The following is a 22,349-nucleotide window of genomic DNA, read 5'->3' as shown; positions in this document are numbered from 1 at the left end:
CCTTGTTCTCAGTATGTATTATGGCAGAAATGTGCTTTAGGAACATAAACACAGAGGTTAATTCAAGTTGAACTATCTAGAACATCCTCAAACTGGTTTCCAAGGAGGAGCTGCTGTTGCAAGTCAGTAGTGGCATCATTTGAGGTAAAAATTGAATTTGTCTTTGGAAACTGAGGCCTGGGGCATTACCCACGATGGGATCAAGACATAAAGGATTCACCTCAGCTCTGGTAAAACCTTAGCCCGAGCTAAGGAAACACTTCTTGGTGCTTTAAGGTTTCAAACTGGGGATTGTGCAGCTGTGACTTTCCTGCCTCAGCAGCACAGAGGTTGTGCAAGCACAGTCCTGGTTCTACATCTGCTTTATTTCCCAATGTTTGTTGCCTAAAAGCCAGGGCTGGAATGATTTGGGAGCACTGTGGGGGACTGAGCAAGGCTGTTAGAAAAACGTGTGTGTTTGGGAAGTCTGAGCTTGGTAAGCAGGATCAGACTTAACAGGGAAAAAATGGGCTCAGGATTTGGGGATCAGAGCATCCAGCAGCACATTCCTGTTCCTGCTGATCCCCTCTGCCACCTGCAGCAGTGATGGAGCACAGTAATTCCTTCAGGGGGGAAAAAATCTGGCAAAAATAGCATGATGCTTTAGGAACTTCTCAGCTGGAAAGAAGGGAGTGATTTATCTCCTGGAGAGCTGCACTGTGCCAGTGTCCAGTGCTGGTTTGCAGTTGCAGAGGATTTGTTCCTGCTCTGAACTTGTCCCTCCCTCCAGGAATGCTCTGGGGCTGTTGGGAAGTGCATTCCTGGCCTCTGGAGCAGCCCAGGCACTGCCAGCCAGGAGCTGGGCTGGGAGGCATCAAATCCCTCTCCCTTGCAGTCCCTGGGGAAGGGCAGGGATGGAGCACAGATGGGAGGCACTGATTCATCCCCAGGCTGCTCCATGGCCATGTCTGTTCTCTCTGGGGTCCTGGGAACACTCCCTTCCTACTGACAAGCTCCATGACTAAGGATTTCTCATCAATCCAGGTTTTTTTTCCTGGCATTATCCCCTCCTGGTGCCTTTTACAGTCATTCTGGTCTGTCTGCCTGTCAGATCCCAGGGGATTCTGAGATTTAATTTTCCTCAGATCTATTACTAAGCCATCTATTTAAAGCTTCCCTGTCTGTCTGCTGTAGTTTCACTGCCAGGAGGGTTTTGTTTCAACATTTGATTTTGGAGGTTGAACTAAAGGCAGGAATTGGAAGCAGGGTCCCTCACTGTGGACTGGAAGGAGAAGTGGAGGGTGAATTATTATTTTTATTTCCCAGGTTCAAACATAAAATTGCAACACCCAAATCTTTGGGAATCCACAGCTCCTGACTGAGGTGCTGAACTTGCCTTTTCCAGCTTAGGGGAAGCAGAGTGAAGGAGCTGGAAATCTCTTCCTCAAGGTGGGAGAGGTCTCAGCCAAAAAATGAAATCACAGGGAAGAGGTAACATTCAACCTCTGGAGAAGCTGGCCGTGCTGTTAGGGCTGATTCTGACAAAAAAAAAAGTGTTCCAGGCAATGCTGGACAAATTGGGGCAAACTGGGATAGTGGAAGTGGCCCTGTCCAGGGCAAGGGCTGGAATGAGATGGGGCTTTGAGGTCCCTTCCAGCACAAAGCAGTCTGGGATCTCCAGTATTAATCAACACTATGTCCAAATACAGCTGCTTATATATATATATATATATATATATATATATATAAATATAATTTGTATGATGGTATATATTTCTATAAAGAGATCTATATAGTTATATATTATTATATTCATCTGAACCAGAGGTACCCAGATGCCTTTGTGGTCCAGGGAAAAGACATTTATGAAAGGTTTGGTGCTTGCCTCAAGGAGGTCATGGTTGATTATATATATATATATATGTATTTATATATAAATTTTTTATATATTTATATATATTTATATATTTTTTATATATATATAATACATGTATAGAGTCTCTCTAGATATGTATATTTATAAATATGTATACATTATTAATCTGTCAATATAGATTTTATGTATACATAAAATATCCATATATAGATTTTAGATATACATATATACTATACATATTAATGTCAATATTTTAGATCTATTTTTATATACACATCATAAATATACAGGGGCCCTTGCTCTTCCCTCTTCAGCCCTTTCCACTGGGGATAAATGTCAGGGCTGCTGCATTTCCCTGCCCCCGGGCCATGCAGAGCTGGCACTTGTGGCATTGTCCCTGTCCCCGTGGCAGTTTCCGACAGCCCCCGTGTGGCTGCGGTGTCCCTGGGGCACACCTGAGCCCACAGTGGCACCTCCCAGGCCCCAGGCTGGGCACTCGCAGCTCTCCAGCTGCTGTTTGGCACCTCGGGGAGGAACAAAGAGCTCTTCAGCTGCCGCGAGGGGGCTGTGCCCATTGTGCTGCAGCCACAAACCCCGGCTTTCAACCCCATTCATCTGTTTGACAATGATCTGAGCAGGGCCACAGCACCTGCTCCTCACTCTGATCTTCTCATTAACTCTTCATGAGGGCCTGGGGCTCTTTACATGGTGTAGATACCACGGAATTCAAATAATCCACTTTAAATCCTGGAAATTCTGAATTAATTACAGCTGTGAAAGGCAAGAAAATCCACCTCAGTCACTTGGGCCAGCAGAAAGCAGGAGCTGCTTTACAGAATGAGAGTCAGGGCTTGAGCCATGCAGATGCTGTGAGAGGAGCACATCTGCTTTCTCTTGGGACAGAAATCCACGTGGAGCTGCTAAAAGTGTTCTTTTCGGCCTAGGGAAGGGGAACAGGTACCTGCAGCAGCTGCTGCTGCTCACCAAGCACATCCTCGCTCCATGAAAAACAGTCCAGGTACAGGTGGCAATCATTTATTCAGCTTAAACAAAGATATTCTTTAAAAAAATAATCAATAAATAAAGCAGACATCACCAAGGAGACACTGGATGGAGTGGAGAACCCTCAGGAAGATCAAGCAGAGCCCCCAGCACTGTAGAGCTGCTCTCCAGAGCACAAAGCAGGACAGTGTGGAGGGCCTGGCTGCCCACAAACACCCCTGCCTGGGGACAATGCCCTATTCATGGCCGTGGCATTTGTCCCTCCCCACACAAAACACCACTGTTGGCAACAGGCCTGGGGCTGTTCTTTGCTTTTCACCCCTGGCAAAAGTGCTAAAATCATGGATCCAGTCTTGCAGCAGCAGGGAAGCTCCACAGCAGCAGCAGCAGCAGCAGCAATGCCTTGGGAGAAGGGGGGAATTCTCTGCTGCTTTGCTGTGCCACAGGTGCAAATCCCTCCTGGCCCTCTGGAGATCCAGGGGCTGGCCCAGGGGTGTTCAGTAAATCCCAGAGTGGTTTGGGTTGGAAGGGACCTTAAATTCATCTCATTCCAACAGGGACACTTCCACCATCCCAGGCTGCTCCAAGCCCTGTCCAGCCTGGCCTTGGGCACTGCCAGGGATCCAGGGGCAGCCCCAGCTGCTCTGGGCAGCCTGTGCCAGGGCCTCACCACATTCCCAGGGAACAATTCCTTCCCAATCTCCCATCCAGCCCTGCCCTCTGGCAGTGGGAAGCCATTCCCTGTGTCCTGCCCACACAAAAATCCCTCTCCCTCCTTTTTCAGGCCCTGGAAGTGGCTCTGAGGCTGTTCTGGGTGAACAGCCCCAGCTCCCTCAGCTGAAGCTGACATCCCAGTCCCTTTCCCAGTGATTAATAGCCAGCACCCCACTCCTTATGGGATATACTCCTTCAGACATTCCAGTTTCCCAGTTACCCTCTGCCCTGTTGCAAACCACATTTGGGGTTTTTATGTCAGAAAAAAAAAGTAATTATCCTGAAAACCAAGTTATCAGCTAAAGTGCAGGAGCCCTGCAGTGAAAGCACACATCCATTTTCAGCACAGCCTGGAAGGATTCTCCCCAACCTGCACCAACAGTAACAAATCCAGTCTTGGAAAACAGTGCCTAGAAAACTTCACCAGCACTTCCACGAGGTGTCATGGAAAAATCCAGAACTAAGGCCTGTTTTGTGTCACTAATTCTGCATAAGAGAAGCCTCATCCCTTCCCCAGCTACATCATCCTTCCATCAGCACAGCCAGGACAGTCCCAGGGCTGTCCTTTGGCTACTGAGAAAAGAAGCACAAACCTTTAGAAAAATACAATGCAAGAAAAAATTTGAGATAAAAATATAGACCTTTGGTTAAAAACCATCCCTTTAACGAGTCCTTTGTAACTCAGCTAGAACAGAAAAGCTTCACCTCGACTCAACAGTAGTAAAAATTAGTTCTAAACTTATTTTCTAACCCAAAGGACTCTTTCTAAAACCTCAGTAATTTTTTTCCCCAAGATTTACACATTTGATGTTCATTATTTATAGGGATTGTTATATCTGCAGCAGTAAACTATAGAAATTTTCCACGGAGAGAATGTTTGCAGCACAAGCTCCTCCACCAACAGTCTTTCCAAGAAAAAAAAAGAACCCAGAACACCTAGAAGTTGTTAATTAAAGAACCGTTGAAACATGTAGTTTTCATCAGATACCAAGTAGCCAAACTTCTTGTAGAAATCCACATTTTTGGGCAGACACTCCAGAGTGATTTTGTAACAGTTCAGTCTCTTACTTAGCAAGGTGAGGGTGGACGTTAATCTGGAAAAGACAAAAAAATCAGCAGTTAAATGGAGGGTCAGTGAATATTTCATGAGTTTTATTATCACAGCCACAACACTGAGGGCTGACAGCCCTCTCTGTGTTTTCCTGCAGATCATTTTCTGCCCAGCTGGTGATCCCTGCTGGCTGAATTGTTCCCAGGTGCTTGGCAGGAAGGTGTGAGGTGTAAAGGGATTCCTGGTAAAGGTGGGGAATACTCACAGTTTTCCAAGCTGCTTCCCTCTGCACTCCCCGCTGACCACCACATCTTCTATCCTGCCTCTCTGAAAACACAGGCAGGTGTTTGTTAGCCCTGGAACTGCCCCTGCAGCTGCCTGTGCTCACAGCCTGCCTGGGACTCCCAGCCCTCCTGGGCATCCTCAGCCATCTGCTCTGTCAGAGCCACGTCTGACTCCTGCCAAGGCTCACTGGCACAATGGCACAGACCTCCAAGGGCTCCCTTTCCTTAGGAAAAGCCAAAGCCTCCTTTTGCTACCAGCTCAGCATTCAAGGATGTGATAGATTTTTTTAAATACACAAAATACTTGATATTTTTAAATACATTTTTAAAATATTTACATTTTTAAGGTTGGAAAAGCCCTTCAAGACCGTCGAGCCCAACAGTTCCTCAGCAGTGCCAAGGCCACCACTGACCCGTGTCCCCAAGTGCCACATCCACATGGATTTTAAATCCCTCCAGGGATGGGGAATCCACCCCTGCCCTGATCAGCCTGTACAGGCCTGGACCACCTCTTCCACAAGGAAATTTTCCCCAATATCCAACCCAAACCTCCCCTGATACAACCTGAGGCTGTCACCACCGAGTAACACCATAAAACCAACGCACCCAGAGTCAGGGCCAGGATCTTTTCCTCCCTCCCCAGCTGCAGATTTACCTTGGCACAGGAGTGAGTGAATTTGTGTTCTATAACCAGGGTTGCCGTGGCAACGATCTGCCCCAGGTTGGTGTCCTCCACCACGGTCACGTAGTAATCTCCAGACCTCTTCATGTGCTCAAAGGTTTCTGTGGGAGCAGGCACAGTGTGGAACAGGCAATTCAGGCTGAATTGGGGTTCCTGTTCACTACAGTGAACCCCAGTTCAAGCTGGTATTTGCAGCAGTGTCTGACTGCAAATCGCTGTGGGATCACAGGGACAGTGCACCCAACGCTCCAGAAAATGAATGCCCCAGAGTCAGACACCCATGGAAAAGCAGGAGTTACACAAATTCCTTTTCCTTATTTTCCCAGAAAAGCCTCCTTGCTGAGCTGCTCTGCACATGGGCACTGCAGTATCCGATCATGGAATGCTCTGGGCTGGAAGGAGCTTAAAGCTCATCTCATTCCACCCCCTTCACATGGGCAGGCACAACTTCCACTATCCCAGGCTGCTCCAAGCCCCTGGCCTGGACCTCCAGGGATCCAGGGGCAGCCACAGCCACTCTGGGCACCCTGTGCCAGGGCCTGCCCACCCTCACAGGGAAGAATTTCATGGAAAGGTTTGTCCAGCCCTGGCACAGCTGCCCAGGGCAGTGGTGGAGTCCCCATCCCTGGAGGGATTCAAAAGCTGTGTGGATGTGACCCCTGGGGACATGGATTAGTGTTGGGTTTGGCTCAGATCCTGTGATTCCCTGAATCCCTGAGCTGCCTGTCTAGCCTGGGAGGAGGATTTACAGGGGACCTAAAGTAGGTTCAAAGAGAGCTGGAGAGGGATTTTGGTCAAGGGCTGGAGGGAGAGCACCAGGGGAATGGCTTCCCACTGCCAGAGGGCAGGGATAGATGGGATATTGGCAAGGAATTCTTCCCTGAGAGGGTGATGAGGGGCTGGCACAGGGTGTCCAGAGCAGCTGTGGCTGCCCCATCCTGCAGAGTGTTCCAGTCCAGCTTGGAGGGGCTTGGACCAACCCAAATAATTCATCCTACCAGCTGTCTAAAGCTCAGTCTAAAAACCAGTTTCACAATTTAGGCAGCAATTTAAGCAGCCCTTGGAGATAGCTGCAGCTGGATGCAAGGCTGAGTGCCCAGGGGAGCTGAACTCATCTCTCCCTCTGGCATCACACCTGAGCAGCTTTGCTGTCAGCATCCTTTGATTGCCTGCAAGCCCTGTGGAAAGCCAAGGAATGATGAGGTACTCACTGATGAACTGCTCCGGGCTCACCACTCCTGTTTCTGTCAGCTGACCCAGAACCTTAAAAAAGCCTGGCAGGAAAAGAGGGGGAAAACAACTCTCAGTGAGGGACAGACACACAACCAGCTCCAAACAGCAAGGAACAATCCAACACAGCTGTTTGGAGAGGGACCGTGGCACCATCACATCACAATGGGATGGAAAAATGGTGAAGGATTGGCTGAAGCTCAAGTGAGCCTGGAATAATGAGTGCAAAGCAATCTTTTTATCCAAATTGCAGAACTGAAGGAGAATTCATGCACCAAGATGCTTGTTCATGCTGTTTTGGTATTAAAGGCTATAGTATGAACAACTGTGCTCCCTCTCCAAAAGCATGGTGAATGGGAACTTGTGGATTATTTGGAAGATTTTACTTAAATTTTAAGATTAAAACAGTAAACCAAATTTTCGGGGTCACTCAGTACAGCACCAATCCATGATGCCAAAAGCTCAAATTCAGGGATGTGGTCACACAGGACAAACCAGGACATGGTCACAGCCCCAAGGCTACCAGAGCCCAAGGGATGTTAGGACAAGGCTCAGAGTGGCACTGCTGGGGTGTCCTGTGCAGGCTCAGGGGTTGGACTCAATGATCCCTGTGGGTCCCTTGCAACTCAGGATGTTGTAAAATTCCATCAAACTGTTTACTGATAAAAATAACCCAAATCAGGGAAAATGAGCAATCTCAATCCACTGAGAGCTCCTCCAGAAACACAAGTTAGCAACTCAGCTCCCAGTGTCATTTCTGGCAATAATAAACCAAGATTCTACCTCGATTTACATCAGCTGTGCAGAGTGGCCTCAGGACCAGCCCATCCCCTGGATCCAGTGGAGAAATGGCAGGAGAAAAGGTCGTGGTGTTCTCACTCCAGTCGAGTTCCTGCAGGATCCTGGGGTCGAACATGGGCGTGTCATCGGGCATCACGGTGGCCACGGGCATCATGGCTGCAAGCAGAGACCTGCAATGGAATGGAACAGGCAAGGCATGGTTCAAATCCTAAATGAGCTGTTCCCCCTGCAGCACGCCATGGGGTGTGCCTCAGGGATTTCCAGGAAGGTGAATACACTGCTGTTCACTTTATCTGCTCAGCCTTCACCAGAGCATGTGCAGCAGGGCCAGCACATGGAGCTCCTGTGTTTGCCCTGGGACAGGCCAGGATAAACAATCCAGGATTTCCCCCTACAGCCCTCTGGGAAGCAAAGCATCACTCCCAAGAAACCTCCCAACAACCTGCCCAGCCCTCACCTGCACTCCTGTTCAATTTCAAACCTGCATTTTTTCCAGGCAGTCCCACCCCACAAATATTTCCTCCCTGGGGCACAAGGTGCCACGTCCCCCAGCGGGTGATGGCACAGGCACAGCCCCTCCTGTTTGCTCTGTGTGTTTGCAGAGCCCAGCTGCCAAGCACAGCCCCACAGCGGCCATGACACAGGGCCAAGGTGACAGTGAGACACCTGTTAATGATTGAAGAGACTGGGTTCTTCTGGGTGACAAAGGGAGGCATCTTCCTTATTGCAGTCAGGTTGGGCAGGGCTTGGAGCCACCTGGGACAGTGGAAGGTGTCCCTGCCCATGGCAGGAGGTGCAATGAGATGGGCTTTAAGGTCCCTTCCAATTCTGGAATCCTATGATAAATCCTATGATAAATGAAAATAAATTCTTATTCTGTCCCCTGCAGAATACCTGGTCAGGGTTCTGGTATGAGCAGAGCTCATGAAAACTTCCAATTTTTTTATATATCTTCAGATTGCCTTAGCTGCACCATGAGTACAGCAGTCACACACTAGTGGTCAGGCTAAACAGCAGAAAGAAAAAAGTGTTTGGGATGACACTTTTTAAAATAAGACACCTCACACAGAATGTTTGCTGTGAAGCATCACAAGTGTAATCAGCCTCAAAAGTGAAAGTGGCTCCAGAAAACCAACTGAAATTTCTTCACTAAAAAAAAAAAACCACCACAAAATCTTTTTTTATGCCACCTGCTGGTACACACTGGCCTTTGAATCCCAGCTCTCACCCTAATTTTGCACATAAAAGTAAAAGCATTTGCTGTTACAGCAATTCAACAGCAACACAAACTCTCATCCTGTGTGAATTTTCAAAATGAAACAGCAGCAAAGATGAACTGCAAAGAGAAACATTCCTACAGATTTCTCTGTTCCTCCAGCTCAACAAGCCCAATGTCACTTTTCCTCTGTCCCCCAGAATTCCCAAGTGTCCATATCAACATTCAAACAGTGTACAGAATAAAGCAAACCTCAAACTCCAGCTCAGGGTTACAGCACACCAAGGGAAAAGCACAAAGAGAAAATCAAATTTCCAATGCTCTATGAGCAATTAGTGACCAACTAAGAGTCACTTTCCCAACTACTTCCGGCACAGCTGGAGCAGGATAGAGTTGCAAGTTATGCTCGTTTTCTGGAGGCAGGAATATGAATTAGGATAATGTCAATTAAAAATAAGAAAAAGAGATTAAGACACAGGGAAGGAGAGCTCAGGCCTGTGGGTCGTCCTGGTCCCCACATGTGTTGGGAGCAGGGTATGGCCAGGGACCCCCTGAGCTGAGCTGCCACCCCAGGGGACACCCCCAAACCCCCAGGGAGGGTCAGTGGGGGCCTGGCCAGACCTTTGCCAGCCCCCAGTTTTGGGGGACGGGGTGACAGAGCCCAGCCCTGCCCCTGGAGGGTGCCCAGGGCTTTCCTCAGCCGAAGCAGCCCCTTGGGACACACCAACCTCTCGAGGGGCTCCCCCACCTCACACAGGGCCCCGTGAGGGGATCCCCTCATCACGGAGCCCTTCGGGGGGGTCTCCACACCTCACACACAACCTCGGGGGGTCCCACACCCCCTCACCCTCACCCGCTCTCTCGGGGGGTCCCTACAGCTCAAGCTGCCCCTCGGGGGTAGGACCCTTCCCCAAACCAGCCCCTCAACTCACACACGCTCGCTGAGGGCAGCTCTCACTCCATCCGCAGCCCCTCGCTGGAGGTGCATCCCGCTGCCTCACACACAGACCTTCGAGGCGGTCATATCAATCCCTCCTCACACACGCATAGCCCCTCGGTGGTGTCCCCACAGCGCCTCTGAGCTGCAGCAGCCCCCCGGGGGTGCGACCCGTCCCCAGAGCGACCCCTCAGAAGAGACCCCGACCGCTCAGAGAGGACCCCCCCCCCAATCCCTCCCGCTTCCCCTCAGGGCCCCGCTGCCCGCACTCACCCGCGCGCGCCGGCCCCGCCGCACGCGCCGCACGGACGTGGCAAGCGGTGGGCGGGGCCATGCCGGGCTCGGCGCGCGCGCGCGCCCGCCCTCCCGAGCGCAGCCAATCGCAGCCGACCGCAGCCGATCGGAGCCAATCGCCGCTGAGCTCCGCCGTCCGGCCACGCCCCCACTCAGCCCCTCAGCCGGCCTCGCGACCTTTAGGGCCCGGCTCGCTCCCTCGCGCGGATTGGGCGGGAGCGCTGTGGACACGCCCCTGCCTCTGAGAGGCCACGCCCCTCCCGCCCCCCTCAGGGCCCCGCCAAGATGGCGGACGGCAGCGTGTATTGATTGAGGGTCCTGTCCGGGCTCGCTGCTCCCGCCGCTCTTCTCCCCGCCTGAAGGGTCTTTTCACCCTCACAGAAGTCCCAGTGGGCTCTTCGAGGGGAAGGCTGAAGGCAGCGAGGCACGACACAAGCACACACCCCTTGCACCCCCTCGGAGATGCCAAGGCTGAGGCATTTGATGGGTTTGGAATTTTAGAATCATGGAATTCCAGACTGGGTTGAGTGGGAAAGGACCTTTAGAGATGATCTTGTTCCAGCTCCTGCCATAGCAGGGACACCTTCCACTATCCCAGGTTGTTCCAAGCCCTGTCCAACATGGCCTTGAACATTCCAGAGATCCAGGGCCAGGCACAGATTCTCTGGGCACCCTGTGCCTTTCCACCCTCACAGGGAAGAATTCCTTCCTAATATCCCATCTAAACCCACCCTATTCCAATTTAAAGCCATTGTCTCTTTTCCTGTCTCTCCAGGCCCTCACTTTGATAGTTTTTATCTCAGTGGGATTTTTTTTGGAGGCTCCATTACTCTGCTTGGACAAGACCTGTGCTGGGATGGGCCTTGTTCAGCATCCAAGGCTGACAGACTCCATGAGTAAGGGTTTAAATTAATTGTCAATAAAAAACCTCAACTTTTGGATCATCTCAAGAGACAGTTTTACGAATAGCTGAGGTCAGGGCACGCACGTAGCCTGCAGCAGGAGAACTGGTGAACGCAACAATTACACAAAACGCTTCTGAGACATGATTCTCATTTTCCATGTGTCTCCCCTGTTATTTTACCATCAGAATGAATCATTCTGTAGCCATGGAAACAATCAACATTCCATATTTTTGACTTCTTCAGGCCCAGAGTGACCAGATGACACACACCGACCTTCCCCGGTCCAGGCACACCCAAAATCTGGGGGCGAAGCTCAGATTGCAGCCAGATGAACCACTGCAATATTTAACCTTTTATTGGGAAGGAAAGGCACAAACTGGGCTGTGACTCTCCCCTCCTATCCCTTCTCATTTGTTTTGAGGGATTCAGAGGAGTGGGAATGTCCCATCCATGCTAAAAATGAGTATTTATTGTGCTGCTTTGCCTGCTTGAACAGGGACACAGGGAGTGTGGACACATTTCCATGGTGTGAAAAATGCCAGCCAGAGGTTTAGCTTAACCCCCACCACAATGCCTTTTCCTGGATGGAAACATTTTATGGATTTGAGGTAGATTTTACACTTTGTGTAAGAAAGAGTGGAAAGTCAATGCTTTCTAAAACCAAAACCCTGCCATAACAAGGCCATGACCACATGGGGTCAGCCCAGCTTTCCCCACTGAGGCTCAGGGCAGAGTTCCTGCACCTGCAGCTGGAATGCAGCGACTTTTGGACAATTCTCCTCCAGGAGCATCCTCCCAGTTTCCAACAATGGCTGTGGAGGGATAAAAATGTGTATTTTATGATTGGCTTTTCGCAAATATTCAAATGAATATTATATGTGTTGTGTTAGAAAGTGATGTTGTATTAATTCTCTTAAGTAGTGTGTTAAATATAGTTTTAGGTTATTAAAAATGTTAAAATAGAAACTACGCTATGTAGGATACTTTTTCTAAAGAAAGGACTGGCAGTGAGACAGCAGCCACAGGACACCTGAATCTTTCAGAGAAAGAGAATTTATTGCTCCATTATCAGGAGAAATGAACTTCTTCCTGCCTCAAAGATGCTGTCAGGATCCAGAGGAAGAAGCTGACACTGCCCAGACAGAATCCTGTGTTTGAATGGAATTTCTGCATCATGGATGAGCTGTATGAATATGCAACAGGCTGTTGCTTTTAAGGGTTAATCCTCTGGTAACGTGGGGCCTTTTTCAGGCTCGTGCTGCCCAGAAAAGATACCCGGACTGTCCATAACTCTTTGTCTCTATTGTCTCATATTGTCCTAATCCAAATTGTCCAAATCATTATTACTCTAATTGTATTACTATTTTTATAACCATTTTATTACTATTAAACTTTTACAATTTTAGAAACAAGTGATTGGCGTTTTTCACATCCTGACCCAGCAGGTGCATCTGCCCTGTGGGATTTAACAGCTGAGCAGTGCACTCTGTGTGTGCATCTCAGTGCTCCTGTGCAGCAGTGGAACGTTGAAAAACGAGGGGAAAACCCTTTATTTTGGTTAAAACTCTCGCTCTGCCCCAGCAAGGCTGTTTGTCAGTCCTGGAGACCAGTGCTGTCCTGTTCCCCAGCCCAGGTGCTGACAGATCTTTTTGCACGTGGATTTTGTAGCAGCAAGAGTCTAAACCAGAGCAGGGGAATGAGGTGGATGGGAAAACCTTCCTTGTCATTCCAGGCCCTTGTAAATAGTCTTTCTCCATGTTTTTTGTAGGTTCCCTTCAGGCACTGGAGGCTGCAATTAGTCACCCTCAAATCTCTTCCAGGCTGAACAATCCCAGTTCTCCCAGCCTTTCCTTGGAGGGGAGCTGCTCCATCCCTCTGATCACCCTGGACTCGTTCCAACAGCTCCATTACATTGATTGGTGTTCCAGGATGGGAAAAACTGAATCAGGGATCAGCCACTTTTGCTGAGTCCACACATGAAATGGGCTTTGCTGAGCAGGGACAGGACCCAGGGAAGGGCTGGAGCTGTGCCAGGGCAGGTTTAGGTTGGATATTAGGGAAGGTTCTTCCTCCAGAGGGTGCTGGCACTGCCCAGGCTGCCCAGGGAATGGGCACAGCCCCGAGGCTGCCAGAGCTGCAGGGGGGTTTGGGCAGCACTGCCAGGGATGCCCAGGGTGGGATTGTTGGGGGGTCTGGGCAGGGCCAGGAGTTGGACTCTGATGCAGAGTTAGACCCTGCACAGAATTCACAGAATCACAGAATTCACAGAATTCACAGAATCACTGGATTGGGAGAGACCTTCAAGATCATGGAGTCCAGCCCAGCCCCAACAGCTCAGCTCAGCCCTGGCACCCAGTGCCACATCCAGGCTTTGTTAAACACACCCAGGGATGGGGACTCCACCACCTCCCTGAGCAGAACATTCCAGAACTTTATCTCCCTTTCTGTAAAAACTTTTCCTGCTATCCAGCCTGTATTTCCCTTGGTGCAGCTCGAGGCTGTGTGCTCTGGCTGTGTCAGTGCTGCTGGAGACAGAGCCCAGCCCCAGCTGAGCACAGGCACCTTTCAGGAGCTGGTCCTTGGGGGTCCCTTCCAGCTCAGGATATTTTATAATTTTTTCCAAGGCCAACAAGGATCCACAGCTCCCTGGAATCTCTGAGGCCAGGATTTCTGAGGGGAAAGTTGAAATAACACCTTTCCACTGTTTCCTCATTTCCATCTCCTCTCCACCAGTTCCACCGTGACATTTTCGGTTGCAGTGGGGAAAAAAAAACCCCAGACTCCAGCAAAGTCATCTCCTTTGGCTGCTCTGGATTTGTCAGCAGGGAAATTGCAAACCCATGACCTAGGGACAGCCAGAAAGATGGGAAGGGAGCCATGCACTTGTTTGATGTCAATGTCAGAGCCTGAGCACACCCTGCTTTATGAGGGGAGAAAAAGTGCTCTCCTTTTCCTTTGGCTGCATGACACAAGGCAGGGAGAGCAGAGGAATCCTTGCCACAATAAAAGTGTTTACATTCTGTTTTGGAAACATGCTCAGGGCTTGGAATACCCAGGGATTGGCCTCTTTGGCTCTTTTAACCTCTCACAGACAGGGCTGTATCCAGCCACAAACAATCCTAAGGGATGGAAATGTCAGAAGAGCTGCACAAACCAGCTCCAGGCACCTGGATTTTGCAGAGGATGCGGTGCCTGTTTATCTCCTGGAGAGAAAGATGCTGCTGTGTCTCCCCAAGTGTTTCCTGCAGACAGATAATGAGATACTAAATATCTGCTCCAGCTTAATAAAGTCAAGAGGAAACCTGGCAAAGCTCTGCTGCCATCCAGATGGCCTCCTGGGCCTGGGAAATGGCATTTCCTTGGGCTTTGGGATAGTGTTAGTGCAGTTATGGAAGGAGAAGTGCATCTGGACCGTGTCTGCCTCGCTGGAAATAATTATCCCATCTTTAACCAAGCAGCCAAATGTAATTTAACTGCCCAGAAAGTCTTTGGGAGCCACAGGGGTGTTGGAGCCCCAGCCTGCCATCCATGGAGGCTGGGAGTGTTTGGTGTCTTCAGGTTTTCTCATCTTTCCTGCCCATGTCCCAAACCCACTTATTTTAAATGGAGAAAATCCTTACCTAAAGCTGACAACATCTCCCCTAATTAATGCTCCAATATCCTGCCTCAGAGTCCAAGTCAAGGCTTTAAAAATACAACAAAAATGCTCCAACTTAATTATGGTTCTCACCCTCCTTTGGATGAGGCTGTTTTATGGGAAGTTATAAAGTATCAACTCATCCCAAAAAATTGGAGCTGGGATCAGATCCAGCACGAATCTGGCCTTGGGGTGAGAAATGGGGGATGAAGCCTAAATGGTGCCTCTGATCCCAAAATGCTGCAGGTCCTGGGTGTGCACATTGCAGGTGACCCTGGAGATCTGGGCTAACAGGACATTTTCTCATCAGCCACAGGCAGAGCACATGGGATGACAGATCTTCTGTACAAAATGAGCACACTGTGGGTTCCACAGGCTGTTTTTCTGGATTAGTGAGTAAATAGCAGCTTTTGCCTTTTCCCCTTCCACCAAGGTGGCACCAAGATGGCATTTGCCCCACGCTGTCACCTGATGTCCCATCTGTGGGACACTTAAGGAGTGCTGTGTTCCCCAAAGCTCCATTAAATTCAGATGGAAGCTTCTCCAAAGGAAATACAGCCCTGATGCCTTGCCCTCCTCTTCCATGGGTATTGGGGGATATATTTAAGGGATATATTTAAGTGTCCCAAGGGAAGGACTTGAAGAATCTTCTGTGTGAGAGCAGTGAGGGGCAGCTGTTCCTGGGGGGGGGAAAGGGACAGGTGGGATCTGAGCCAGCCATGGGATCACTGGGAACTGGTGGTCTCAGATACACCCAAGGGACAGAGCATTCAAACTGAACTAGGGAAGGTTTAGATTAGAGATTAGGAAGAAACTTTTCCCTGTGAGGGTGGTGAGGCCCTGGCGCAGGGTGCCCAGAGCAGCTGTGGCTGCTGGAAGTGTTCCAGGCCAGGCTGGCCAGGGCTTGGAGCAGCCTGGGACAGTGGAAGGTGTCCCTGCCCATGGCATGAGGTGGCACTGGATGGGTTTGGGAGTCCCTTCCAACCCAAACCCTTCTCTGGTGCCACAATTCTGTGGCCATGCCATTGTTGTCCCAGTGATGCCTCCTCTGTGCCAGCACGGGGAATGTGCTCAGCCCTGCTTTCCCAGTCCCTTTTCCCTCTAGGTGGAGTTATTACACATCAGATTTCAGCTCCTTCCGTGCCTGGAGCTGCTCCTGCAGCCGTGCAGACAATGAGGGATCCCTGCCAGTGCCTGGGTGCTTCCCTGGAACAGAGTCACCTGAATTTAATGAAGCCCAGAGTTCCTCTGAGAGCTGGCACGTGTTGCATGCTTGGGATGGGAAAGGTGGGCTCTGCTTCGGGGGGGTGTGGACCAGGGGAGGACGGGGGGGTCCCTCAAAATGAAAGGAAAATGATTAATCAGGGATGCTCCATGGAGCATCTTGCCTTAATTCTGCTTTATGAGCTTTTCCTCCTTGTCTTACCTTGTGGCACAGTTGTAGGGGAGGAAGAGGAGGCAGGAAATCCTGCAGGGTTGTCTTTGAACTCTGACTAATTAGTGGCATCATTTGGATTGACTTGGTCACAGAGGGCTTGAAGGACAGTTTGAGACTTGGAGGTTCCAGGTGCTCTCATTTTCTGTGGGCATTTGGGACAGTGTGGGTGCTGGGGGAGCCGCTGGGGCCAGGCTCTTCTTCCCTTTGCTCCAGAGGCACATCCACCCTGGCTCTTCATCTCCTCACCAGCAACATTCCCTGCTCTCACTCCAGTTCTCCTCCAGGATCTGCCACTCCAGTGCTTTGCAAGATTTACAATTTCCCTGTCTCAGACACATTCCCACCCTCTCCTCCAGTTTATGGGAAGGGGAAAAACATTCAGGAGATAAAGCAGCTGCCCACAGCCATCAGCTGGAGCCTGTGGCTCCTCCTGAGTTCCAGGGAGCCCCTGGTTGTAAGCTGCATCCTTGGAAGGGGCTGGCACAGGGTTCCCAGCTGGGAGGTGATGTGAATCAGATGTGGTCCCTCCAGAGGCCCACCCAGGGTGGGACACAGCATGGATGGGGGCTGGAGGTGGCCTGGGGGTAGGCCTGTCCCCCTGGAAGCAGGGGCAGGCTTCTCCCCAGGTTTGCCATTCCCAAGAGCTCTCCTTGCCCTCACTGCCTCATCAGGGGAAAAGCAAAACTCACAAAACTCTTTCCTCAGGGTCCCAGCAGCTCTTTGCCCTCCTGCCTAAATCTGCTGAGAGCCATGAGGGATAGCAGGAATCTGTTTTTTCCCAGGTGAGGTCTGGCCATCCCTGCCCCTGGGTGAGCAGGAATTTGATGGGTTCATTCCACTGGGACCAGGAGCCCATCTCCCACTGGTGGGGGAGAGCTCAAACCTGAGCTCAGGGGGCTCAAATGCTCTGAGAGAAAAGAAGGTGTGGAAAAGAGGCCAAGTTTAGATGGGGTATTGGGAAGAAATTCCTGGCTCAGGAGTGGTGAGGCCCTGGCACAGGGTGCCCAGAGAAACTGTGGCTGCCCCTGGAGCCCTGGAAGTTTTTGGTGCCAGGTCAGATGGGGCTCTGAGCAACCTGGGATAGTGGAAGGTGTCCCTGCCCATGGAATAAGATGGGATTTAAGGCCACTTTGAACTCAGACCATTCTGGGATTCTGTGATGTTGATGAAGAAATTGCACAAGGGGAACACCAGAGCCACTGCCCATCCCATTCCCTGAGCCCAGTTTGGAGGGCAGAGCAGTGCCTGTCCTTGCACAGCCTGGGATCAGGAGCTTCACTTCTCTGGGCACCCCTGCAGTTCCCCTGTGTCCCCTAAGCTTGTTCCTGAGCTGTTCCAGTGCCTCTCTTTGGGACATGTCCCCAGGCAAAGGACTAATGGGAGCAAATCCCAGCTGGGATCACTGGTGTGAGTCAAATTTCTGACCCAGATCCTCTCCCATTTCTCACCCCCTTCTGCAGGCAGGAAATCAAAGCCCAGCTCACTCATTAGGGACGGACCAGCTGTTGACCAAAAGCCAAAAATAAAACCCAGAGCAAATGCTTTATTTGCTCAAACTGCTGCATTCTCAGGGGAGGGGGAGTGGGAGTTTTCCAAGCAGAGGCTTCCCACCAGCTGGGAATCTGCAGCTTCACCAGGAGCTGACAGTGCAGGGGAGCTCTGTTACCAGCTCTTTGTCCTAGCTGGGGATCAAAGGGAAAATTTTCTGAATGATTTCAGTGTCTGACAGGATCCTGCCTACTTGAGCCACTGTGAAATGTGGGATTGGCCTTTCTGAGTCACTTGGGAATTTGGGAAATATTTTGCTGCTCCCTCTTCCTCGGATCAGACCAAATGCTGATCACACACTGAAGTGAGCTCCCTGGCAGCTTTTCTGGGATGAATTTGGCATGTTGGGATTCCAAGTCCTTCTTGAACTGGTGTTTCCCATCCTCTCCCCCACAGCCCATCATCAGGGGAAGATCCAGGTTTGCATCCCGAGGGATCGCAGACCTTGGGCCTGGGAAAAGTCCCTGTTTGCATCCTGGAATGATGAAAACCAGACAGGAGAGCTTAAGGGAAACCAAAGGAGCAGTTTCTGGGGGGAGACTGAAGCCTGAAATATGTGGAACAGCTGGAGGGATGCAGGGGATTTCAAAGGGAAGGCTGGGATGCCAATGGAAACGGGAGCAGGCCAGGATCGCACTGGTGCTTACGGGAAGAGCTGTGAGCAGGGGGGGCACTTTATTTGTTTCAGATCTATAACATCCAGCAGATATTTATGGATCTTTTATCTGTTTAGTGCCTCAGGGCTGCAAATCAAAGCACCCGGGGCTCTTGTGAGACTGAAAGCAAACAAATAAAACCCCCACTGGTCTCCAGAAAGGTTTGGAGCCGCAGGAGCGCGGTCACTGATCCGCCCGGATTTCATTAGACCCATTAAAGCACTCCTGGTGCTGTCACTCTGGACTGTGGAGAGCTTTGGATCCTCCCCATCCCTTCCTGCATCGGAGATGAGGGATGATGCACCTGGGAAATGAGGCCAGACAGAGCCAGGCGCATCCACATCCGTGTGTGCTTCCAGCTCTGCGCTGGATCCCGTCTCTGGCGACGCCGGGTCTGCCTTTCCTGCATCCCTAATCAATTCCAGGAGCATCCCTGCTGGTCCTGAGTGCCCTCAGAGGGTCCCTGTGTGGGGCGGGTCAGGGTGAGAGGTGCTGCTGCTCCCAGCCCTGGGATGCCTGGAGAGGTCGCACAGGGCAGGGCAGGGTCGGGTGAAGCTCCCGCATTGCCCTGGCTGTGAGCACCGGGAATTTGGGAGATCTTTGCTCACAGCCAGGGCAGTGCTGCTGGCCACCCAGGAGCCCCTTCCTGCCTGGAGGCTGGAAAATATCCAGTGTGCTTCCCGAGACACTGCAGTGACTCATCTGCCTTGGGTTGACGAGGGGTTCATTCAAGGAGCTTTTTTCAGCCCCTGCCCACCACAGGAAAGCCCCTGGGGCAGCCATCCCGGGGCGGGAGGAACGGGAGGGCTTTTGGAAACCCACGTGTCTCCTTTTGGAGTGCTTGGGGATCACTTTGTGTTAGAGAAGAATCACAGATTTGTGTTTGTGTTAGAGAAGAATCACAGAATCATGGAATGCTTTGGGTTGGAAAGGACCTTAACCACCATCTCCTTCCAACCGGAGACACCTTCCACTATCCCAGGTTGCTCCAAGCCCCATCCACTCAACCTTGAACATTTCCAAGGATGGGCAGTGATTGCTCTCCCTCTCCCCACAAACCAGCAGCTCCTCCAAATGTCCCTTTTCCATCAATTCCTGTCAGCAGGATGTCTCCATACCCAGCTCTCAGCCCCTGCCTGCTGCAGGGGACAGCCCTGCTGGGGGATGTTTGATATATTTCATATGTAGATATTTTATGTCTATAGGTGTTTTATGTCTATAGATATAGATATAGATATAGATATAGATATAGATATAGATATAGATAATCTTTTATTGCTGTTTTTTAAAAAATATCTGAGGGTCTGCAAACTTCTCCCGCATCCAAAACTGCGCCGATCCCGCTCCAAACCCGCCCCGGGACTCGCCCATCTGCACGGTATTGAATTACTTGAGGCTTAAAACGCTGTCGGAATCCCAGCCGACCCCCCAGGCCATGCCTGGCTCACACAGGCATCCCAATCCCCTGCTGCATGCATTCAGAGAGGTGCATTTTCAGCCTGGCAGCCGGTTTGCATCAGTACCTTGCCAGAAAGTGATTTATTTTTTCCTTTTCCCCTCCTCAAGGTCCTGGAGCGGGGTCAGCAAGGCAGGAACATCATCCCCCTGGCCCTGCTGCTGTTGGAGGGCTGGAGTTGTCCCATTTTCAGGCATCTCTGCCACTTTTTTTTTGTTAAACCGAGGTTGGAGCAGCCGTGTTGGCTTTGAATCTCCCTCCTCATGGTGAGTTTATCGCTGGAAGTTGGAAATAATTCCTCTTTCCCAAGCACAGCCACTGCTTTGTGGATGCCAGGCAGTCTCAGCTTTTCCTCCCCGAGGCTGAGTCACCCTGGGGGCTGGGGACACCCACGGGCTGGCTTCTCCTGGGCTTTGGTTTGGGTTTTAATTTGGATTACTGCTTTGCTTGCCCAAAAGAGACAACCACAGCTAGATTTCCCTATGTCAGCAAAATAAATCTCCGTGTCTTTTTCCAGTGCTGGGGCTGCAGGAGCTGGGACTGGCTGTGCCTTGTCTTGCCAAGACCCTCCTCATCCTCTGCTGCTGGGTTTGATGCCCAGACACCCCAAACCCAGCTGTGATTTCCACATCACTGGAAACCCTCCGTGCCCACCACATCCTGGTTTTCCTTTGGCTCAGGATCATGGAGCAAACAACCACAAACCTCCTTGTCCTCTCTGCTGCCTGTCCCTGAGGTGCATCATCCTTCCCTTCCCGCGGGCTCCAGCTCTCCCCATTTCCCTCCTCAATCCCTTTTCCAGTGTGCTCCTCACGCTTCCTCCTCACCCCTGTCCATCCTCAGTGTGTGGCCACTCCCATCTGTGCCATATTTTATCTGGTGTCTCTCCAGATTTTAGGAAAACCACATCATTTTTTTACCCCTCTCTGCTCCAACATCTCATTACCACTTGCATCTTTTCATCCAAGGAGAAAAGAGGTTTTCATCTAGGAAAGATCCTGGAAAACCTGGCAGAAAACTCCTGAAAAACTCCTTTGGATCACCTCAAACCCCCTGTGACCCTTCCCTGTTTCCTGCAGCCCCAGCAGCGCTTCCCACCCGGCTTCTCCCACCCTCGGGGGCTGTGTGGGGAAGGGCTGTGGTTGACAGCAGCCTCTGCCTTCCCATGGCCCTTCCCCGACCTCCTCTGCTTTTCTGCTCAGCGTTTCCTGCCTCATCACCTCCCCCAGCTCCGGCCAGGCCGAGCCCTGCAGCCCTGAAAGCCCTGGGGATGGATGGACTGAGGGCACTGGATCCATCTTTTCTCCTCCCCATCCTGCCTAATCTCAGGGCAATAGGAGGGGAATGTTTTTCGGGGAGGCAATAGGATTGAATGTTTTCAGGGAGGCAATAGGTGAGTGTTTTCAGGGAGGCAATAGGTGAGTGTTTTTCAGGGAGGCAATAGGATTGAATGTTTTCAGGGAGGCAATAGGATTGAATGTTTTCAGGGAGGCAATAGGTGAGTGTTTTTCAGGGAGGCAATAGGTGAGTGTTTTCAGGAAGGCAATAGGTGAGTGTTTTCAGGGAGGCAATAGGTGAGTGTTTTTCAGGGAGGCAATAGGTGAGTGTTTTCAGGGAGGCAATAGGTGAGTGTTTTCAGGAAGGCAATAGGTGAGTGTTTTCAGGGAGGCAATAGGTGAGTGTTTTTCAGGGAGGCAATAGGTGAGTGTTTTTCAGGGAGGCAATAGGTGAGTGTTTTCAGGGAGGCAATAGGTGAGTGTTTTTCAGGGAGCCATCCCATCACACACCCAGCTTTGGAGCTGTTCCAGCTGAGATCCTGGTGCTGCCTGCCAGGAGCGTGCTCGCCGCCCTCCGCTCGCGTGTCTCGGAGCTGCCCGGACTTGCTGCATCCCAAAGAAGGAGCCTGGGGGTGTGGGGCAGGACTGGGAGCATCCCTGGCACGTCCTGGGTGCTGCTGTTGGAGGAATTGCTCAGCCCCTCCAGGCCAGCCCTTCCTTATCCTGGGTTTTATGGAGCAAGGCTGCAGCCAGCACCGGGGCACGTGGTGTGAAAGGATCGGTGCGGAAAGGGGGAAGGGAATTTGTGCCAGGGGAGGCTTAGGTTGGATATTAGGGGAAATATCAGGGGAAATTCCTTGATGGAATGATGGTCAGGCACTGGCACAGCTGCCCAGGGTAGCAGTGGAGTCACTGGAGGGATGCAAAAGCTTTGTGGATGTGGCAGTTGGGGACGTGGTTTAATGGTGGGTTCAGCTTAGATCCTGTGATTCCCTCAATCCCTGGGCTGCTTCCCACAGCCTGGCCAGGGAGTGGGATCTAAAGGGGACTCCAGGAGAGCTGGAGAGGGACTTTGGACAAGTGACAGGACACAGGGAATGGCTTCCCACTGCCAGAGGGCAGGGATGGATGGGATATTGGGAAGGAATCCTTCCCTGTGAGGGCAATGAGGCCCTGGCACAGGGTGCCCAGAGCAGCTGTGGCTGCCCCTGCATCCCTGGAAATGTTCCAGGCCAGGCTGGACAGGGCTTGGGGCAGCCTGGGACAGTGGAAGGTGTCCCTGCCCTTGGCAGGAGGTAGAGCTCGATGAGCTTTAAGGTCCCTTCCAACCCAAACTATTCCAGAATTTTGTAACTTTTTGTTGCTT

The 22,349-nt window shown here is 51.0% G+C and overlaps 1 protein-coding gene across 1 annotated transcript; it reads right to left on the bottom strand.

Moving 5' to 3' along the window:
- Positions 1 to 2,874: 2,874 nt before the first annotated feature.
- On the bottom strand, positions 2,875 to 10,113 carry GNPNAT1 (glucosamine-phosphate N-acetyltransferase 1). Its single transcript, XM_036385052.2, has 6 exons — positions 10,046 to 10,113; positions 7,602 to 7,789; positions 6,800 to 6,862; positions 5,562 to 5,689; positions 4,888 to 4,949; positions 2,875 to 4,665 (listed from the first exon to the last, which is right to left on the bottom strand). The coding sequence occupies exons 2-6, from the start codon at positions 7,771 to 7,773 to the stop codon at positions 4,518 to 4,520; spliced, it is 573 nt and encodes a 190-aa protein (XP_036240945.1). The 5' UTR covers positions 7,774 to 7,789; positions 10,046 to 10,113; the 3' UTR covers positions 2,875 to 4,517.
- Between the last annotated feature and the right edge of the window lie 12,236 nt (positions 10,114 to 22,349).

The sequence above is a fragment of the Molothrus ater genome, chromosome 6, assembly GCF_012460135.2.
Source record: "Molothrus ater isolate BHLD 08-10-18 breed brown headed cowbird chromosome 6, BPBGC_Mater_1.1, whole genome shotgun sequence".
Taxonomy (NCBI): domain Eukaryota; kingdom Metazoa; phylum Chordata; class Aves; order Passeriformes; family Icteridae; genus Molothrus; species Molothrus ater.
This window is presented reverse-complemented; position numbering and strand designations above follow the sequence as displayed.